The sequence below is a fragment of the Procambarus clarkii genome, chromosome 16 (genome assembly GCF_040958095.1).
Source record: "Procambarus clarkii isolate CNS0578487 chromosome 16, FALCON_Pclarkii_2.0, whole genome shotgun sequence".
Taxonomy (NCBI): domain Eukaryota; kingdom Metazoa; phylum Arthropoda; class Malacostraca; order Decapoda; family Cambaridae; genus Procambarus; species Procambarus clarkii.
In genome coordinates this window covers 39,343,609-39,361,139 of record NC_091165.1, presented here as the reverse complement: position 1 = coordinate 39,361,139, position 17,531 = coordinate 39,343,609, and the positions used below count along the sequence as shown (strand labels likewise).

Sequence of the window (17,531 nt, the reverse complement as noted above, 5' to 3'; positions counted from 1 at the left end):
TATATAGTCGTAATGGTTTGGTGCTTTCCCCTGATAGTTCCCTTCCCCTTGGGGCTTTCCCCCTGATAGTTCCCTTCCCCTTGGGGCTTTCCCCCTGATAGTTCCCTTCCCTTCCATTCTTGCAGGAAAGTTACAGCCCCACTCATGTGCCAGGTAAGTCCACTACGGGCTCACCGTAGCCCGTGCTACTTGCCCCGCTCATGTGCCAGGTAAGTCCACTACGGGCTCACCATAGCCCATGCTAATTGGAACTTTTTTTTTTCAGAGTAGCCGAATCTAAGACAAACCACCATTCTTGTATTTATTTAAATACCCGGCAGCACCTGGGTCTCTTCACATCTCCCCCTTCTCATAAATTTTATTATTAACACTTTGGTGGTCTGGACACTCCATGCATTATCGTCTGTAATGATTCTGGACTCAGACCTCCAGGCAAAAAAAAAAAAAAAAAAAATTTAAGTCATTTTACATTTACGTAATTTGTTGAGGCATAACTATAAATTTGGTGTCAAAACGTTTACAAATGAATTCTCTAGTCTAGACAATAGATGCAAAAACAAGGTGTATTTATTTATAATAGTTTATTTTTTATTTATATATACAAGAGTTCTTACATTCTTGTAAAGCCACACGTTCACCAGTTGATCAACAGTTGAGAGGCAGGACCAAAGAGCCAGAGCTCAACCCCCACAAGCACAAGTAAGTGGGTACAACTAGGTGAGTACACGCATGCATAGTGTTTCGGGCAAGTCCTTAATCCAAAGTTCCCCGGAATACAACCCGCCAAATCATTTAACAACCAGGTACCCATTCACTGCTGGGTGAACAGAGGCTACAGTTAAGGATTAGCGCCCAGCAAATCCTCCCTGGCCAGGATACAAACTCAGGCAAAAGTGCTCGCAAAGCACCGGGGGAGTGTTTTACCACTTCCCCATGGGGAATGCGACATAACAGAGTATGCACAATAGCTTGAGGGGGGAGGGAAGGAAACTATCAAGGGAAACTGCCAAGCCATTAAACTATATAGCACTTGGAAGGGGTCAGGAAAAAGATTTGGGATGGGACGGGGAAGGAGGATAGTACCCAACCACTTGGACAGTCGAGTATTGAACGCTGACCTGCATAGAGCAAGATCATCACTACCGTCCAACCAAAGTGGCTAGGAATTGCACCACATATTTCACATGCCTTACTCCATGAAAATCCCATGGGATGGCTGAGGGACAATCTCTATAATTGCTATATTTCTTAAGCATTTAACTTATACCTACCCTGACCAGCCTCTGTCAGTTCTGTACCGCCAGATCATTCCCCCTTGCAAAGTTGGACAAGGCTGGCCCCAAACACCTGGACCTGGATTCATAAAGCAATTGCACAAGTACACACTTACGAACCTGTACATCTTTTCTCAATCTTTGGCAGCTTTGTTTGCATTTATTAAACAGTTAACGAGCAGCGAATGATCCCAGTCAAATAATATTATAAACAGCCTCCTTGTGCTTCTGAGCTCATAAAACGTTTAGTAAATGTAAACAAAGCCGCCAAAGATTGAGAAAGATGTACAGGTTCATAAGTACTTGCATGGCTGCTTCATAAATCCAGATCCTGGCCTCTTAACTTTGGAGAGACACATTCTCTTTTTCTTATCACATAGATGAGGACAAATGCATAATTTCTCAAGTTCAAAGGATCGTAATCTTTTTATTTGGCAATAACTTATAGCTCGCCCCCATCTTGATACAATCAACATGCACAATTACAAGTGGTGATGAGAGGATGCAGCATCAGAAGCAGTTTTTTTTATTTCATTTATAATGAACAATAATTATTAATAAAAAGAAATATCCAAAACATACAACATAAGTAACCAGTAAGCTGCCATGATCTTAGCCATATTAAACTAATTTAATTTTTCTCAAACAATGGACTTAGGACTTCATTCATGAACATAAATCAGTAAAATTGTAAATAAAAAATTTAGGGCTTGATTTACAAATTTTTAACTGCTAGTTTAGCATTTTGTTCCACATTTCTGAAATCGAATTTCAAGATCATTAACGAGTCACATGCAACCTCCCACACGTTCACCGAGCCAATGTTTAATGGATCACTGTAAACAGATCGGCCTCAAAAATTCAGAAAGATTACTGTATTTCTATAAAGATACAGTCTATAGAAAAAGGGATGGTCGATGAATGTGTGAAAAGCCCAAGAGAAAGTAGAAGTAACAGAAACAAAAATAATGTCAGCTTTCGGGTTAATTATAAAACACGTGGCGATGACTTCTCAAGCCGCCGTCCACTACTATACAAAATACAATCAAAATACAATCCCACAACAGTGCACAGCCCTACCATTACATCCTTGACAACTCTGTTAATACAATAAATAAAATCTTTAAACCCTGCAAGATCAAGTCATAAAAGCTTGTTTGATGGTTGCAAATGCACAGCATTAGCTTTCTATCACAATATATACAAAAAAAGAAAAATAATTTGCATGCATAAATTTTTTATTTTTATAACACAACCTTAATTTATGATACAATCAAAATGAATTGATAATACAATCAAAGATGATAAATACGACTCGCCACCACTTCACCAAAATACCAACATACACTTGAACATTGCCGAACCTTCATATTAATATCCGATTCAACTCCCAGTACAGTACAATATTCAACAAATATCACCCAGCAGATGCATACTCATCTTACAAAATTTGGAAAGGGTTTTTGGCTATGTTCAAAAGCCAAAGTAAGTACAGAAAAGTCCCTGAGATTTTAATTAAAAATTTTAAGGAACAATCATGTACAGGTTTTCAAAACTAGCACACCATAAAAAAATGAGCACTCAACTTTTCTCTACAAATATGTAATCCATATTCATGTTTCAAGTGTGTTCCATAACAAGGCTTTAAAAGCCTTTTCATATTCACAAGATACAAGCTTTAACAAAATAATGCCATTTTATCAGAATCTACATCAAGGATAGATTTTATCCTTCCAAATATTATTCTTGTCTATTCACGTGAATACTTTCCATAGCATTTCCAAACACGTTCACTCACTCACAGGCATACATTCACATGTGCGTACACACACACATGCGCGCGCGCACACACACACACTCTCTCTCTCTCTCTCTCTCTCTCTCTCTCTAAAAAAATATATTTTAGCCTAAGGTAAACTGCTGAGTAACTTGACCCGCAGGACCATACGTGCAAACAATCTCCGACTGATTGACATGATCTGTTGTGAAAGTCGCCATGTTGTTTGTAAAATCTACTTCATATGCTCCATCCAATGTTCCTTCCATGGGTTTGTCTCCTTTAGTTGACTGTAGGAAAAGAAAATTAACCATCAGTGTTAAGCAATATTTCAAGGGTAAAAAATCAGCGTTGAATGTAATAAAATGCCAATATCTGATCGAGCCCCAGTGGCTCTCTAAAGCTACTATCGCTACTTAAAGCTACAGTACTTATAGTGTACCATCTATAAGGTTGCATCAATTGCAGAGGAATTCAATGGCCTCCCCACCCCCATAAACACACACACTAATACAGCAGTGATGCTAATGTATATATTTAGGCCACCACTGAGGGATGGCACCCAGGAAGCCAGAGCAAGACGAAACAAAACACTGCTGGTTTCATATTAGACCGCAGCCTCGAGACCCACCGAAAGAACTCTTCCAACTATGTAAACAAATGGTCGAAATCTCTCGAAACTAGCACAATGCTCGTTTACCCCACCTCCCTCACTCGTATGGATAAAGAGGGGAGGCAGCTCCTGTTCAGCTCACTCCTCCACCCTCAGTTCCATGATAGGTGTAACCAACCCGCCCAACAACCTGGAGGGAGGGTTTCAGGGAGCCACCGGGGCTCACACAGAAATTGAAGTTTCCTTATACCTTCATTAGACATTGAAGTTTGAAGACCTTCGACACTGGCTTTCTGGGTGAAGTCCCTTGGACTCCATGAAGCTAACCACCCACAGAGAAGGAAAACAAACTGGAATATACCAGGGGAGGAGGGAGCACAACAGGAGCTATGATAAACCTTGGAACTAGGGGACCAAGGCGAGAGAATCGATCCACAAGGCATCCGTTGACATAGACTTGGAGCTTCACGGACAACTCCTGGGTTCACAAGAACAAAATCATCAAAACTTCCAAAGTCCCCAAACGATTCAAACTAAAAAAAATTTTTTACTTTAAACCCATTAAAATTGATCGCCACCACAAGGGGGCCTAGAGTTCAATCCTCCACAAATTCACTGGTCAATTCTGGAGCAGATAATCATCTCTATGAACTAACAAGCCTGGAAGGGAGGGAGGGAGACAGAGAGCCACTGGAAATCCAACAGAAAGAGGCCTTTCATTACATTCAACACTGGGTTTCTGGGAAATCCTCCATGGTGGCTCCCTGTAGCTAAATAACAACAGAGAAAGACGAGGAACTTGCCAGTAAGAAGTGGTGACAGGCACTAATTCTAAAGAGTCCATCAGCTGGGAAACATGGCCATGGGCAACACAGGACCAACAAGGACCAGGAACACTAAATACATTGCTGCCGTGACCTTATTAGACTGCCAAACCCCTCCCCCTTCCCCCCCCAAGCTCCAATATTCACCCAAGACATTATAACAGACCATCATGAGAGCAGTGTATTTGCAAACATCATGGGCCTGAGAGTAGACCATATGCTGGCTAACTTCATAACACTGCAGACAAGCTGTAAAATACAAGCCTTGGAACTGGGGACTAAGGAGACAGGATCTAACCACAAAGCATCCCTCGAAGCACAGCCAGTGGCATGCAGGTAGTGCAGAACAAACTCAACAACAACAGACACAACAAATGGCACACCCTGACCCCAGCCAAATCAACCAGTCAATAACTATCAGACCCTTCTGGAGGCTCACTGACTCGTTCTTCACCAGAAAAAGAAAGAGATAGCTGCAAACAAATAAAATATCCATCAGGGCCAAAGAAGGAGAACCCTGGCATCTGGAGAAGAGCCTGAATCTCCCCAATCAAATTACTGAAGACAAGAGCCAACAAAAAGTCTTAAAAAAAAGGTATCCCAAGCTGAAGGAATAGACATGAACCTAAGGGAGGAGAGAAAGTCTAGCACTCTGTCAAGATATTGATAAAGAAACAACCAAGAAAAAAAGACAATACCACACAAACTGAAACCAAAGAATAACAAGAGCCAGAAATAGGCAAAACGGGGGTTGTCAATTCATACTGTTGTCTAGAAGACAAAATGCCAGTGGGACACCAATAACTCGGCTACCTGTACTCAATCAAATCCATAATAGACCTGCATCAGACATGAAGGACAAGGAGAAGGCCAAATCAGTGAGGTAAATTTACGGACTGATCTGCTGAAAAAGGTGGAATCACAAGAAAATGTCTAGCTTTGGACACCCGGGCCAAGAGCCAAAAAACCCAGACTGAGCTTGCCGTCAAGGAGCCGAAAGAATTACCTTCCCCGAGAACAAATCCAGTCTGGAAAAAAAGAGCCCAGAGCAACATCTGAACCAGGAAAAAAAAAGAGGTAAATGTACTCCAACCAGTCGGCGAGAAAGGCCAAAATGTTTTCCCCTAAAGAAGTAGTCAGCTACATAGACAAGCTAACTTGGTGAAAATACAGGATCCAGATGCAAGCAAGAGTAAAACCTGGAAGCAGTAAGCATGATGCCCTACCACAAACCTTTCCATTAACTTAACCCTGGATGTATTGGGATGTGCCAGTATGCATCCTTGAGGTCCAGGGACATGATCCAAGCCACCAACTGGAGAACCAGATGAATTTGGGCTAAAGTGGTTATGCAGAAGGTTGGCCAGGGAATGTAGCTGTTCAAACCTGAACAGATCCAGGATGATCCAAATTGTTCCTGGTCCCAAAGAGGGACTGGACGGACTGTCCGGTATCTCTTTGGGACTATGAACAATCAGGACATCCAACAAAGGGATGAGGTCAGCTCGACCATGCTCAAGTTCTACCACATCATTCTACCCAATGCAGCATCAGTGATGAAACGTGACCTGCCAGTCCCGACCCCAAAAGAGGGGGCAAAAAAAACCAACTCCACCACAGACAGAGATATAACTTGAAATACCCATGAATCAAGTGACCAGGAGTCAGCAATGTGAGCAAGATGACACTCTACTGCATCATCAAAGGAACAAACTGTGAAAGGGCCACTAGAGGAACTGTACCATCTTTCTGCAAAGTAAAAAAAAAAAAACAGCATTGAATGTAATGAAATGCCATTTTCTGGTTGAGTCCCGGACGCTCCCCAGAACGTACCAGACTGATACGTATGCATTAGGCCCTGGCATCTGTCAATTAGATTGGAGTTCTATGCCTACCGGGGACCACACCCAGAACCTGGCCCCCCCCCCTCAGAGAGGCACGACGAACAATGACCAATTACCCTAGACGATTGTAGTTGGCAAGGCCACATTTTATATCATTTTTACAACTGCAACACGCAGAGGAACCATACCCAGAGGTCAGGGGTCATAACAAAAGTCTCCAACCGAGCCATAGCCCGAAGCAACAGCGGAACCGGAGGGAAAGAGGTAAAGGTATCCCCACCTCGACTAGTCCTGCCGAAAGACATCAACCCCAACAGCCTCACAGTCGGAAATGGGCACCACATATATCGGGAGATGCCTCTACCACGCCAAAGCAATGAGGTCCACCTTCGAGCGCCCGTACGTCCAGCAGAGCCAACTGAACGAGTCGGTGTCGACCGTTCATTCCATGGAAAGGGGAATGAACCGGGACAGGCCATCCCCCAGGATGTTGGACACCCCCTGAATGTGAACCGCCAGGAGAGCCAAACCCTGAGAACTCAGCAGACGAGTCACCCCAAGCGACCAGCCCCAAAGAGCCAAGGACCACTTCGAACCTGCGCAGGAGAGGCCTGCCCTGCGAACCCCGAAGGAGGAGGAGCTACCCAACGCCACCGCAGACTAAAGGAAACGACCCGAAACGCCCACAAATCGTGGGACCAGGTGTGAGCAAACAGTGCAAGCCTCCCCCTCACCACCCCGTCAATGGGGCAACCTGCGAAAAGGCCAACGCCCCTTATGAGAAGCCGACCCATGCGCACAGTGATCGCCGTGCCGACTAGACGCCGCCAGCTACGAAGGAAACGTCTGTTCCAAAACTGGCAACACTGGCTTACCATGACCAAAGGAACCCCGAACCCGGGAACAACCCTTCCAGGAAAGACCCCCATGGCCACCCTGGAGAACCACAAGTCAGACATAGGGCGACAGCTAAACGAAGCAGCTGCAGATACGGCACAACCGCAGAATCTGCAGACAGCAACAGACAAAACGGCGACAAAAACCTAAGAACCAGGGCCCACATGGATTCCAAAGAGAGCGAGCACAACCTGCCAGCATGCGAGGCGAGAAACAAAGAACAGACACACCGCCTTCTTCAGAATCAGCGCAAACAACTTCAACAAGGCAGCCGACGCCCGAGCCGCCAAGGCAAGAGCACCAGACACCGGTCAGGCAACCAGCGCCTCCACATCCTCCTGAAGCCAGTCCGAAGACAGCTCGAGCAGGGAAAAAGAAACGCAAAACCGAAGCAAAGTGCCCACGGGCACGCAAATCCTCGGCTACCAGGGAAGCCGAAAGGACGGCATCCTGCACGTGAAGCAGCACTTGGCAAAAATCCCTAGGAAGAACAGGGGCGAATAACCACTGCACTGCGCAATGCACCTGTAGGCGCTCGACGGGTGGTGCGCAACGCGCCTCAGGGATCTTACAGGTATAGCGTATGATTCAAAATTCCCACAGCTACATGGGGGTTCACATCAGCTTCCTCAGGGCTCTTGTAAATAGAGGCCAATTAAAAAAAAAAATCGTGGGCAACATTCCCGGGTGTGAGAGCCTCAGTACTGAGTGAGCAACCAAGGCTGGCACACACAGCATGAGCTCACAGCACTGCTGTTCAGCTTGTGACCGCAACATTGTCTAATAATGTCAAAATATATGTAACTGGTATTATTACAGAAGAGCCCAAATGTGATAATGACTGTGTATAATGTTCAAATATCAGTGAATTAATGGTGTTCAAGATATTCACAGTGCTAGCCACAGCACCACAGCATTATTTTGTCCATCTAGGAATCTTCAAATGACTTATGTTCCTTTACAAAATAAATTTGTGGTCAATTATTCATTTACGGGATTTAGTGTCCAGGATTGTGATAATAGCAGAATTGTGGTGATAATTACCACTGTGTGTAGTATTGTGGGAGGAGGAATTTTGGCAAGGAGGGAGGGAATCGAGGTAGCGCCACTGTGCATGGCAGCCACTCTTGTTTGGTCTCACCATACTTGCTTAGTGGTTCGTTATGGTGAACACATACGTATATGGGTATATACAATGTGTGTGTATACAGTGTAATAACAGCAAAAACAATTGATTGATTGTAGAATATAATATACATGTCACATACATGAGCCCCATAATTTTGAGCATAGCCAGGTTCCACACTTTGAACTATATAAATTTCACAAATTACACACTTTTGAATAACATTACAGCAAAAAACAAGAGAAGAAACGAATGAGAAATATAAAAATAATTGTGAAACATTATATTCGCGGTAACTGCCACCCCACGGGGTCGCAGGGCCGCCTGACCCCCCAGCGCTCCAGCGCTCAGCGCCCATAATTTTCTCAACCTCCCAGCTCCATCATGGCTAAAGTATTTCACATCTAATATTTTTTTTTTAGTTTCCCATGATCAGAAACTGCATTTTAACAATATAAGAGAAAGTAATTTTTTGGAAAGAATTTATTTCCTGTGCACCAGGGGGTTGCCATATTTGGAGGCAGAGAAGTTCAGTGGATAAGCATGCATTGAGATGCTCCAACTCGCCCCCCAGGTAAACCTGAACTAATGTAGAAGTTTCCCGCCATTCAAGCTTGTGGGTCCGACAGAATGAATGCCACGCCCCAAAAAGAAAAGAAAGGGCAGTCTGCTAACCAGGATGACTCCGGAATCTTGTAACTCGCCCAATAAGGAAAAGTAAAACCGCACTCAAACGAGGAAAGGTTCATTATCGAGGCACAATCTGGGTCATGCAGGAGGTACGCCGCAATGGCCTCCCAAACCGCCTTAGGTGGGATGCGGGAAGCCGAAAACCTTTGGAAGGAAGAGACCGAAGAACCCAAAGGAACCTGGAACCGAATTTGCGAAGGAGCAGAACCCATATCAAATTCATACAGAGGAGGGGAAATAAGAAAACCCCTCCCCTTGCAAAAATAAGCCCCATATAGAGGCTTGTTGGGATTCACATTAGTGGACTGCACGATTTAAAATTGTAAATCTGGTAATCTGTAAGTTCCGAAAGGTTGGCAACAGCTGCTCTACAATAAGGGCTGAAAAAAGCATAGGCAGCTGAATATGAAGTTGCCACTTGCCCACATCCTTGGCAAGAGCAGGAGTAAACAAGCAGTCCTCAAGCGGAGAATAAGGAGGGTCGAACAAAAACATCTGAATGACATTCAACCTTTCATGCCACTCAAGCATACAGGAACAACAGCCAGCCAGGATTAGTCTTGGACCCCATAACATAGTCAAAATGGCAACACCAACCCAAACTCAAAGGAAGAGAGGTCCATCATGGATTCAAGGCCCAAATTACGTAGATGAAAAATAAATCCTCATAAGCAACAGAATGGGAAGAAGAGGGGGGAATCTCCACTTTGCAGGACCAAATAACAAAGAAATGGACCCTGGGGAAAGCTGCAGAGATATCACAGCTATCACAAAGATAACAAAATCTCTGTAAACATATAACCCTTTCTTTGACAGAAGAAAATACTGTACCAAGAGAAATCAAAGGGCCCAATTTGGGCTTCCCCCAGTCCTGGCAGCTTGCTATGAAGGTTCTGGGATAAAGCCAAAGTTCTTGCCCAATGCCTGAGAAAGAAAGCTGTCCTCCCAAAGAGAAAGCATGGAAGAAGCATACAGTTATGAAGAGGAAAGCTCCATAACCTTGGCAAAACTAGGGACTCAAATGCCTCGTGTACTCAGGAATACACAGGCAAATGGACCCCACACGACAAGTCCTAGGATGGCCGGAACTTAGCTTAAGCTATCACTGTACTGCACCACTATGAAATATGACAACCCGCCCCAGTGAGCAGAAAAATCTTCTTATATTGTTAGAATGCACTCTCTGGTCACGGGAAACCTAAAAAAAAACAGCATTGAATGTAATGAAACCCCATTTTCTGGGCGAGACCCGGAGGCTTCCCAGAGCTATCCAGGCTGAATGGATATGTATAACTTTCTGGCATCAATCAACGTGCATGGAGTTCTTGCCTACCAGGACACACGAGCCAGAACCTGGCCCCCTCAGAGAGGTGCGAGGATCAATGGCCTATAGAAACTCCCATGTGGTTGGGAGCATTATGTCTGCCATCGACCGGATCTGACACCCAGAAAGGTAGGCATCCCCAAACAAACTCCTATTCTGGTGAAACTATAGCTACTGAAAGCCGAACGAGTGGACAGAACTCTCCAAATGAAAACTAGCAAATTAGCATGACGTCATCACGTCACCATGCCGGTATCTGGGAAAAGGGGGAGCCCAAGACCCCCCCCATGCCGGTGATCCAACCGGCAGTTCTTAGGCGGGATGTCAAAATTATGCGAAAACACTGCCGACTGGAGGGAGGGAGGGATGCCAGGGAGCCTCCGGGTCTCACCAAGAAAATGGCATTTCATTACATTCAACACTGGTTATCTGGGGGAGGGGAGGTTTGCCCTAACAGCTACCCGGAGACACCTTACCAAAGATAAGGAAAAAGAGGGAAGAACCTGGTAGGTGGATGCTACACACCCTAATTAAAAAACATGACAACTGGCAAACCCAAGGATCCTACAGACAACCTGGGAGACCCGAACTCCGAAATAGGAAGGAATTTTGGGAGATCTGAGAACATCGTTATAGTACTCATGTCTAGTGACACGTATATTATATTCATAGTTCAATAAAACTTGTTTTTCTGATTATTATACTATACACACACATTATATACATCTTATATTTTTATAAACCATAACTAACCACTAAGTAGTTCTGGTGTGTGTGGTGATAAAATTTTAGCAGAGTATAGAGGTACATGATACAAACTCTATACTGTCGCTGCTCAAGCAGCTAACTTCACCTGAGGGAGCAAAATACCCAGAAATATACCACACACATTGCTATAATCACTTCAAACATGGCTATTATCAGATTCCTGTCACTAAATCATGAATATGAATAATTTTCCACAAGATTATTTTTTAAAGGAATAAGAAGTCACTATGTATAATGCATAGATTCAAAAAACCTCAGCTTCTGCTGTGAATGTCTGCCTCCTGTTTTGTACATCATAACTAGCATCCGAACCTTGTACAGTGGTACCTCGGTTTAAGAGTTTAATCCGTTCCTGGAAACAGCTCGTACAGTATTCCGAAAACTCGTAATCCGAAGCTAATTTCCCCATAAAAAATAATGGGAAATGGATTAATCCGTTCCCGACTCTCCAAAAACCTCACTTCAAACTAAATTTTATACCTAATTCATCTAAATAAACCTACAAAACTATGTTCAAGTTATTACTTACCCTTGCTGATGAATGCTGTTGGCATATGGAAGATGGTGAGGAGGGGGGAGGATGAGGAGGTGTTACTGTTTGGAAGGGAAGTCCCCTTCCATTATAACATCAGGCAGTGAGAACCTCTCTGATGTGCATTCTCTGGCACGTTTTGCCTGCATACCACTAGGTCCTGGTTGTGGCTCACTGCTCGACAATTTTCTCGCAACAAATCTGTCCATGGAAGATCGTTTTTCCCTTCTTCGCAAGATGTCTCTGTAGTGAGGCATCACATTGTCATTGAAAAGATTAATGCAATGCCCTACTACAGCTCTCTCTGTGTGAGACTTTTCGGTGAAAGTTTGCATTTCTTCCCACATCTAACACCACTTCTTAATCTTCAACTTCTTAATCTCCACTTCAAGTATTTGTGGTCTTTGTTTCGTGATTGTTCTTACGCCTTTTGCCACTTTAGCACTCATAATGCCATTTTTCTTGCCAAATATAGTGCATATCATTGATGTGGATTTGTTGTAATGCCTACAAAGTTTAACAACACATGTACCATTTTCATGCATCTGAATGATCTTTTGTTTTTCCTCTATTGTCATCCTCACATGCGCTTTCTTGCCTTGATCCTTACCACTGACTTTCTTGGGACCCATGGTGAGATATATAACAACTACTTTTATTGTCAAATGACCAAAAATCCAACAAAACACTGAAAATCCTGGTGAAGAATTAAGGCGGGATAGTCACTGGGCGCGAGGCACTGGTAAACCGAGGGGTGAGGGGCGATCGGCATACCACCACACACTAGATCGGCCTGTACGCGTATCAACACCCTCGCCTTCCGAGGCAAATTTTCCAAGCAAATCCTGCTCGTATTCCGGAAAACTCGTATACAGGGACACTCGTATTCTGAGGTACCACTGTACATAGTTTTTATTACAATCAAGATCATTTAGACACTATCAATGCAAAATAATTGCAGTTGCTTACATTATTCATCATTATTAAGTGGTGCTGTGGCCCCCGACTTGTTCAGCCGTGCTGAACAAGTCGGGGGCCACAGCAGCTTGGTGAATGCAGCAGCATTCAACTTGGTGAATTCACCAAGTTCAACTTGGTGAATGCAGCAGCATTCACCAAGTTGGTGAATGCTGCTGCATTCACCAGCCTTGGTTGCTCTGCCAATACTGAGGCTCTCACTGCCAGAAGGAATGCCGACAATTTTTTTCCAAGATGGCATCTGTTTACTGGAGTCCTGACGAACAGGATGCGAGCCCCGTGTACCCGCAGGACTTCTGAATCTTACGGTATACTAACAAACATGATATGTAGTTTGGCACACTCCACTTTTCCCAGGATATCACGGGTGGCACAGTACAGTGCTTAAAAACACAGAGTTCTGCCGTGAACGATGGTGACTACAGAGTGCAACTGTGATGCAATAGGCAACTTCTGTGATGCGAATTGGCAGAGACTTGAGCTCCAGGATGCCAGGTTCCTCGAGCTCAGGAATTGTTAAGCAGTTTCAAGGCTTCAGTTCTTGTGAGCCTAGAAATTGTTGCAAAACTTCACTGCCTTCAGTGGGGGCCAGGCCAAACAGAACTCCTGTAGCCAATTCGACTTTTTAGTATGGTAACAATCTCAGCGAGAGCCCATTAACGGTTCTCTCAGAAAACACAAGCTATTAGACAAGAGGACACGTTGAGAAAGGACATTTATGGGTAACAAATAAGTTAACCTAATATCCCTACCAGGAGCACCCAAGTGCTGGGATCCAGCCACCTAAACAAAGTACAGCACCTATAAATACAGTAATTAAAAACTCCACTAATGCATGCCGACACACAATGCTACCTTGTATATTAATATCAGACCTTGTTGCACAGTGGTCACCAGTACCATGCTATTAAACATTAGTGTGATCGATACCAGTAACCGACCAACATACCACACCCACAAGAAGAACCTGTGGGCACCATATACGGTATATTATAAGAACTGTGACTACTATTTTGAAGGGCTAGCAAGTATAATATAGATCATAACAAATCATATTGGTCAAATTTATTTATAAATTGGCGATGCAACTTCCCAATTAACCAGGTGGTTGGATACCTACCCATACCATCATTTCACCTAAACATTTGCACATATCCACCACAGCTTGGACCAACCAGGCTGGGGTGGATATGTGGGCCTGCGGGCCGCTCCAAGCAACAGCCTGTTGGACCAAGTTCTCAAGTCAAGCCTGGCCTCGGGCCGGGCTTGGGGAGTAGAACTCCATCAAGCAGGTCTCAAGCAGGTATTTAAGGTAGCAGTCCAATGTTCCAACCAGTTGGAACATTCCCAACCATGAAAGATCCAGGCATGTCAAGATTCCAGTGACAGAAAATGTTTACACTCTTCACATTTTCTCAGTCAGGTTTTGGATTACACAGCTTATAGCTCTAAATTTGGTGTCAAAATGTTTGGAAATAAATTTGCTATAGTATAGATGCAAAGGAAAATTTGCTTTTATAAACGATTATGCGTGGCGGTGCCAACTGTACAAATCATTATAAACTTTACAACATTCCACATACATTTCTCAATATCCCCCATATATTTTTAAACTAAAAAAAATATATGGAAATGTATTCACATGTTTGGTCTATAACGTTAAAAAAAAAAAAGTAACTTCCAAACTTTTCTGGTAGGTAATTAGCAAAGCATAATGATAACATCCAAAAGCACAATGATTATTGTCCCGAGTGATGATGGGTGATTAGCCGAGGTCACCCCTGCACTGTGCCTCTAATACTTTGGTTGGTCCCTTGATTAGCTATGTGCACACTGTGATTGATACATGTTTTTTTTATAAAAAACGTAAGTTTCATTAATTACAAGATGAACAACACATTTTAGTAGCATCACCACAATTACTATCAAAGTACGGACTTTGTAAGTAATGCATTTACAATTTAGATATAAATGTCTCCACTAACTATAAATAACACAAATGTTTCCATGATACATTATTTTTGTTTAATAACAGATATAAAAAACACAAGGTTTTTTATGTTAGTGGTCAAATACTGCCAACAACGTTTGAAGGTATACTAAGAAGCTTGTACACAATCGGTACAGAGAAGACAGTTCTAATATTTTGCTTTACAATGGCTGCCATTGCTAAATAAACTCCCAAACATGTATGCTGGTATCCAATCTTTCCGATTGATTTAAGTAATAGCATAAACTTCAAGGGACATTTCTTTACCTGAAAATGCAGCCAGGTTTATCATCCCAGGTCAAGCTTAATAAAATAAATACCTACCTCACGGAATTTTTGAAGATAAATTTTTAAAGGCTCCACGTAGTTCTCAAACCCTAGCGCATTCATGGCCCACAGTATGTCCTCTCCATTAATGGTCTTCCTTTTCTCCTGTCAAAATTAAGAAATATTAAATTACCTCTTGGAAATCACTACAATTCTACCTGTACTCATGGGTCATATCTAACACATTTTGTACCTAGAAGTGAATCATTTCTTTCACCTTCCCTCTTCCATAAATAATTTTAACATTTAAACACAGAAAACTATACTAAGTTTGCAAGTACAGTAGATTTTTAAACAGTAGAATACAGGTGTTGCAATTTGGAAACAAGATAAATGCAGGACATACTAAAGTCAACAGGTAACATTGCATTTTACTTTAAACAGGAAACGGGAAAATCCGGTGTAAATGCCAAGCCTTAAATGTACGTAAGGAGGATTTACAGTGTATTTAAGCCTTGACACATCTTGTGGACATTACAGTGCTCAACTGTTACAACCTGTATTTGGTGAAAACAGGTAAGAAACCACCAATCCATAATTGTAATCTTGCTCTTTTTGATCACAATTACTTGCAAAGTTTAGCCAGGAAGGTAGTGATGTGATGAAGGTTCGTGTGCCAACACTCCATCACGCTACTCCCAACAGACTGACATGCAAAGACACCCTTGCTCTATACAAGATTGTTTACATACCAAAGCAAGGCACTCTGGCAAAAGGTGTACGCGAGTGCATTGTTTGCAAGCACACAGAATGAAGCAATAGGAAGCAGAAATCTATGTAGTTACTTCCTTTGGGTGTGAACCCACTCTTTGACTTCAGGTGTGAACCCTTTTTGGACTCCGGGACTTTCTGGCCCACTTGATGCGGTGCCCTTGCGGCTCTAGTTTCTTTGCCTTGCGGCATGTGTCTTGTGTAGCCTTTCGGCCATTTTCCTCGTGCGGTGCCTTGCGGTGTTTGGGGAAAATTGGAGTATACCAGAGATTTATGCAGTATTTAACTATTCCCCAGGATGCCACCCACAACAGTTGGACTAACATCCAGGTTCCTAATCACTGCCAGGTGAACAGGCAATGGGTGTAAGGAGACTTGCCCATACGTCCCGCCCTGCCTGGGATGTGTATACCTAGTGTGTTGAGTGCAAAGTTGCCGTGTACTATATGGCCTGCTTCATCGATTATCACACACACTCGTGAAGTACTGAGTGTGTATATAGTTTTATAAATTGAATATTGAACAAGTAATATTATGACAAACATTTTTAGTAGACATTAGCGACACGTGTATCCCAGTCCCGTGGAACATTAAGAATGTTCTACTCAGTAAGTATTATCAATTACATCCATGTGCATAAGATAAGCAAAGAAAAACAATAACAATAAAAATGCATTGAAAAAACGACACAAATACATTTGTGAAAATTTACGTGTGTTGAATCACCCGTAGCTCATCATAGCTCAACTTTTCCATTTCACTGCAGCCAAAGTTTAGCACTTGTTTTTATTGTTTCTTGCAGTTATGGGTTCAGGGAAATGATTTCAATAAAATAAGAATAACAAAAATTCTGGGAATTTTTTGACTTGTCATATTAATTTAAACAGCTACACAGTACAGTGGTTAAAGTGAAAGTGTAAGAGCACCAGAAGAGGCATGATGGAAAAAACCTGCATTAAACGTAATGAAATGCCATTTTCTGGGCGAGCCCCGCAGGCTCCCTGGAGCTATCAGGCTGATGTGTGTAAGTCTGGGACATCAGTCGACTGGAGTTCAGCCTACCGGGGACCACGAGTCAGAACCTGGACCCCTCAGAGAGGCAAGGGGATCAATGTCATATCTACCATCGAATGAGGTTAGCACCCAGAAAGATAGGCACAACAAAACAGACCCCACATGGTAAGAAAATTGCAACTGTAGACCAAACAGAGAGGCAGAACTCCCCCTACTTAAAGAAACAGGCAAACAAGCAAACGTCACATTCCGCCACCACGCCACTTGTCTGCACAGCCCTCCCGTCCTTGAGAGGGGGAGGGGGAGGGGGAAGCCCTGAACCCCCGTGCTGGCTACAACAACTCCAGTTCAGAGGCTGAGCATCAAAACCCACGCAAAAAAAAAAAAAAAAATGCCAACTGGAGGGAGGAAGGGTGCCAGGGAGCCTCTGGGGCTCACCCAGAAAATGGCATTTCATTTCATTACATTCAACGCTGGTTTTCTGTGGAAAAGCCCCTCCAGCTCCCTGGAGCTACGTAATCAGAGACAAGTGAATGGGGAACTTGCCCTTTTTTGCCCTACCTCAATTCGAAGGCGTGACAACTGGTTGCAACCTGCAACCCAAAGCCACACACGAACGGCCAGGACTAGGAACGTCGACTAGACAACGAGCAGCCAGGACCCTGTTCGGTCTCCAAAATCCCCGTGCCCAAATATCAGCCCAAGACATGTTGCCGAAGACGGCAGTCAAAGCAGCAAACTTACGAACATATGGGCATGAAAATAGACCGCAGGCTGGCTACACTTAATAACCCTGCAGAAGACCTGGGAGACCCAAGCCATGGAACAGGGAACTAGGGAAA

The 17,531-nt window shown here is 43.4% G+C and overlaps 1 protein-coding gene across 6 annotated transcripts in view; it reads right to left on the bottom strand.

Annotated features, from left to right (window-relative positions):
• Positions 1–1,681: 1,681 nt before the first annotated feature.
• Positions 1,682–17,531, bottom strand: part of Nf-YB (nuclear factor Y-box B) — a 31,541-nt gene continuing 15,691 nt past the window's right edge. For all 6 annotated transcript variants that reach the window (XM_045745628.2, XM_069325465.1, XM_045745630.2 and 3 more), the window contains exons 4-5: positions 14,962–15,069; positions 1,682–3,341 (exon numbers count right to left, since the gene is read on the bottom strand). In XM_045745628.2, the coding sequence (XP_045601584.1) occupies positions 3,177–3,341; positions 14,962–15,069 (273 nt within the window). In that variant the 3' untranslated portion in view covers positions 1,682–3,176. The remainder of the gene's footprint in view (positions 3,342–14,961; positions 15,070–17,531) is intronic.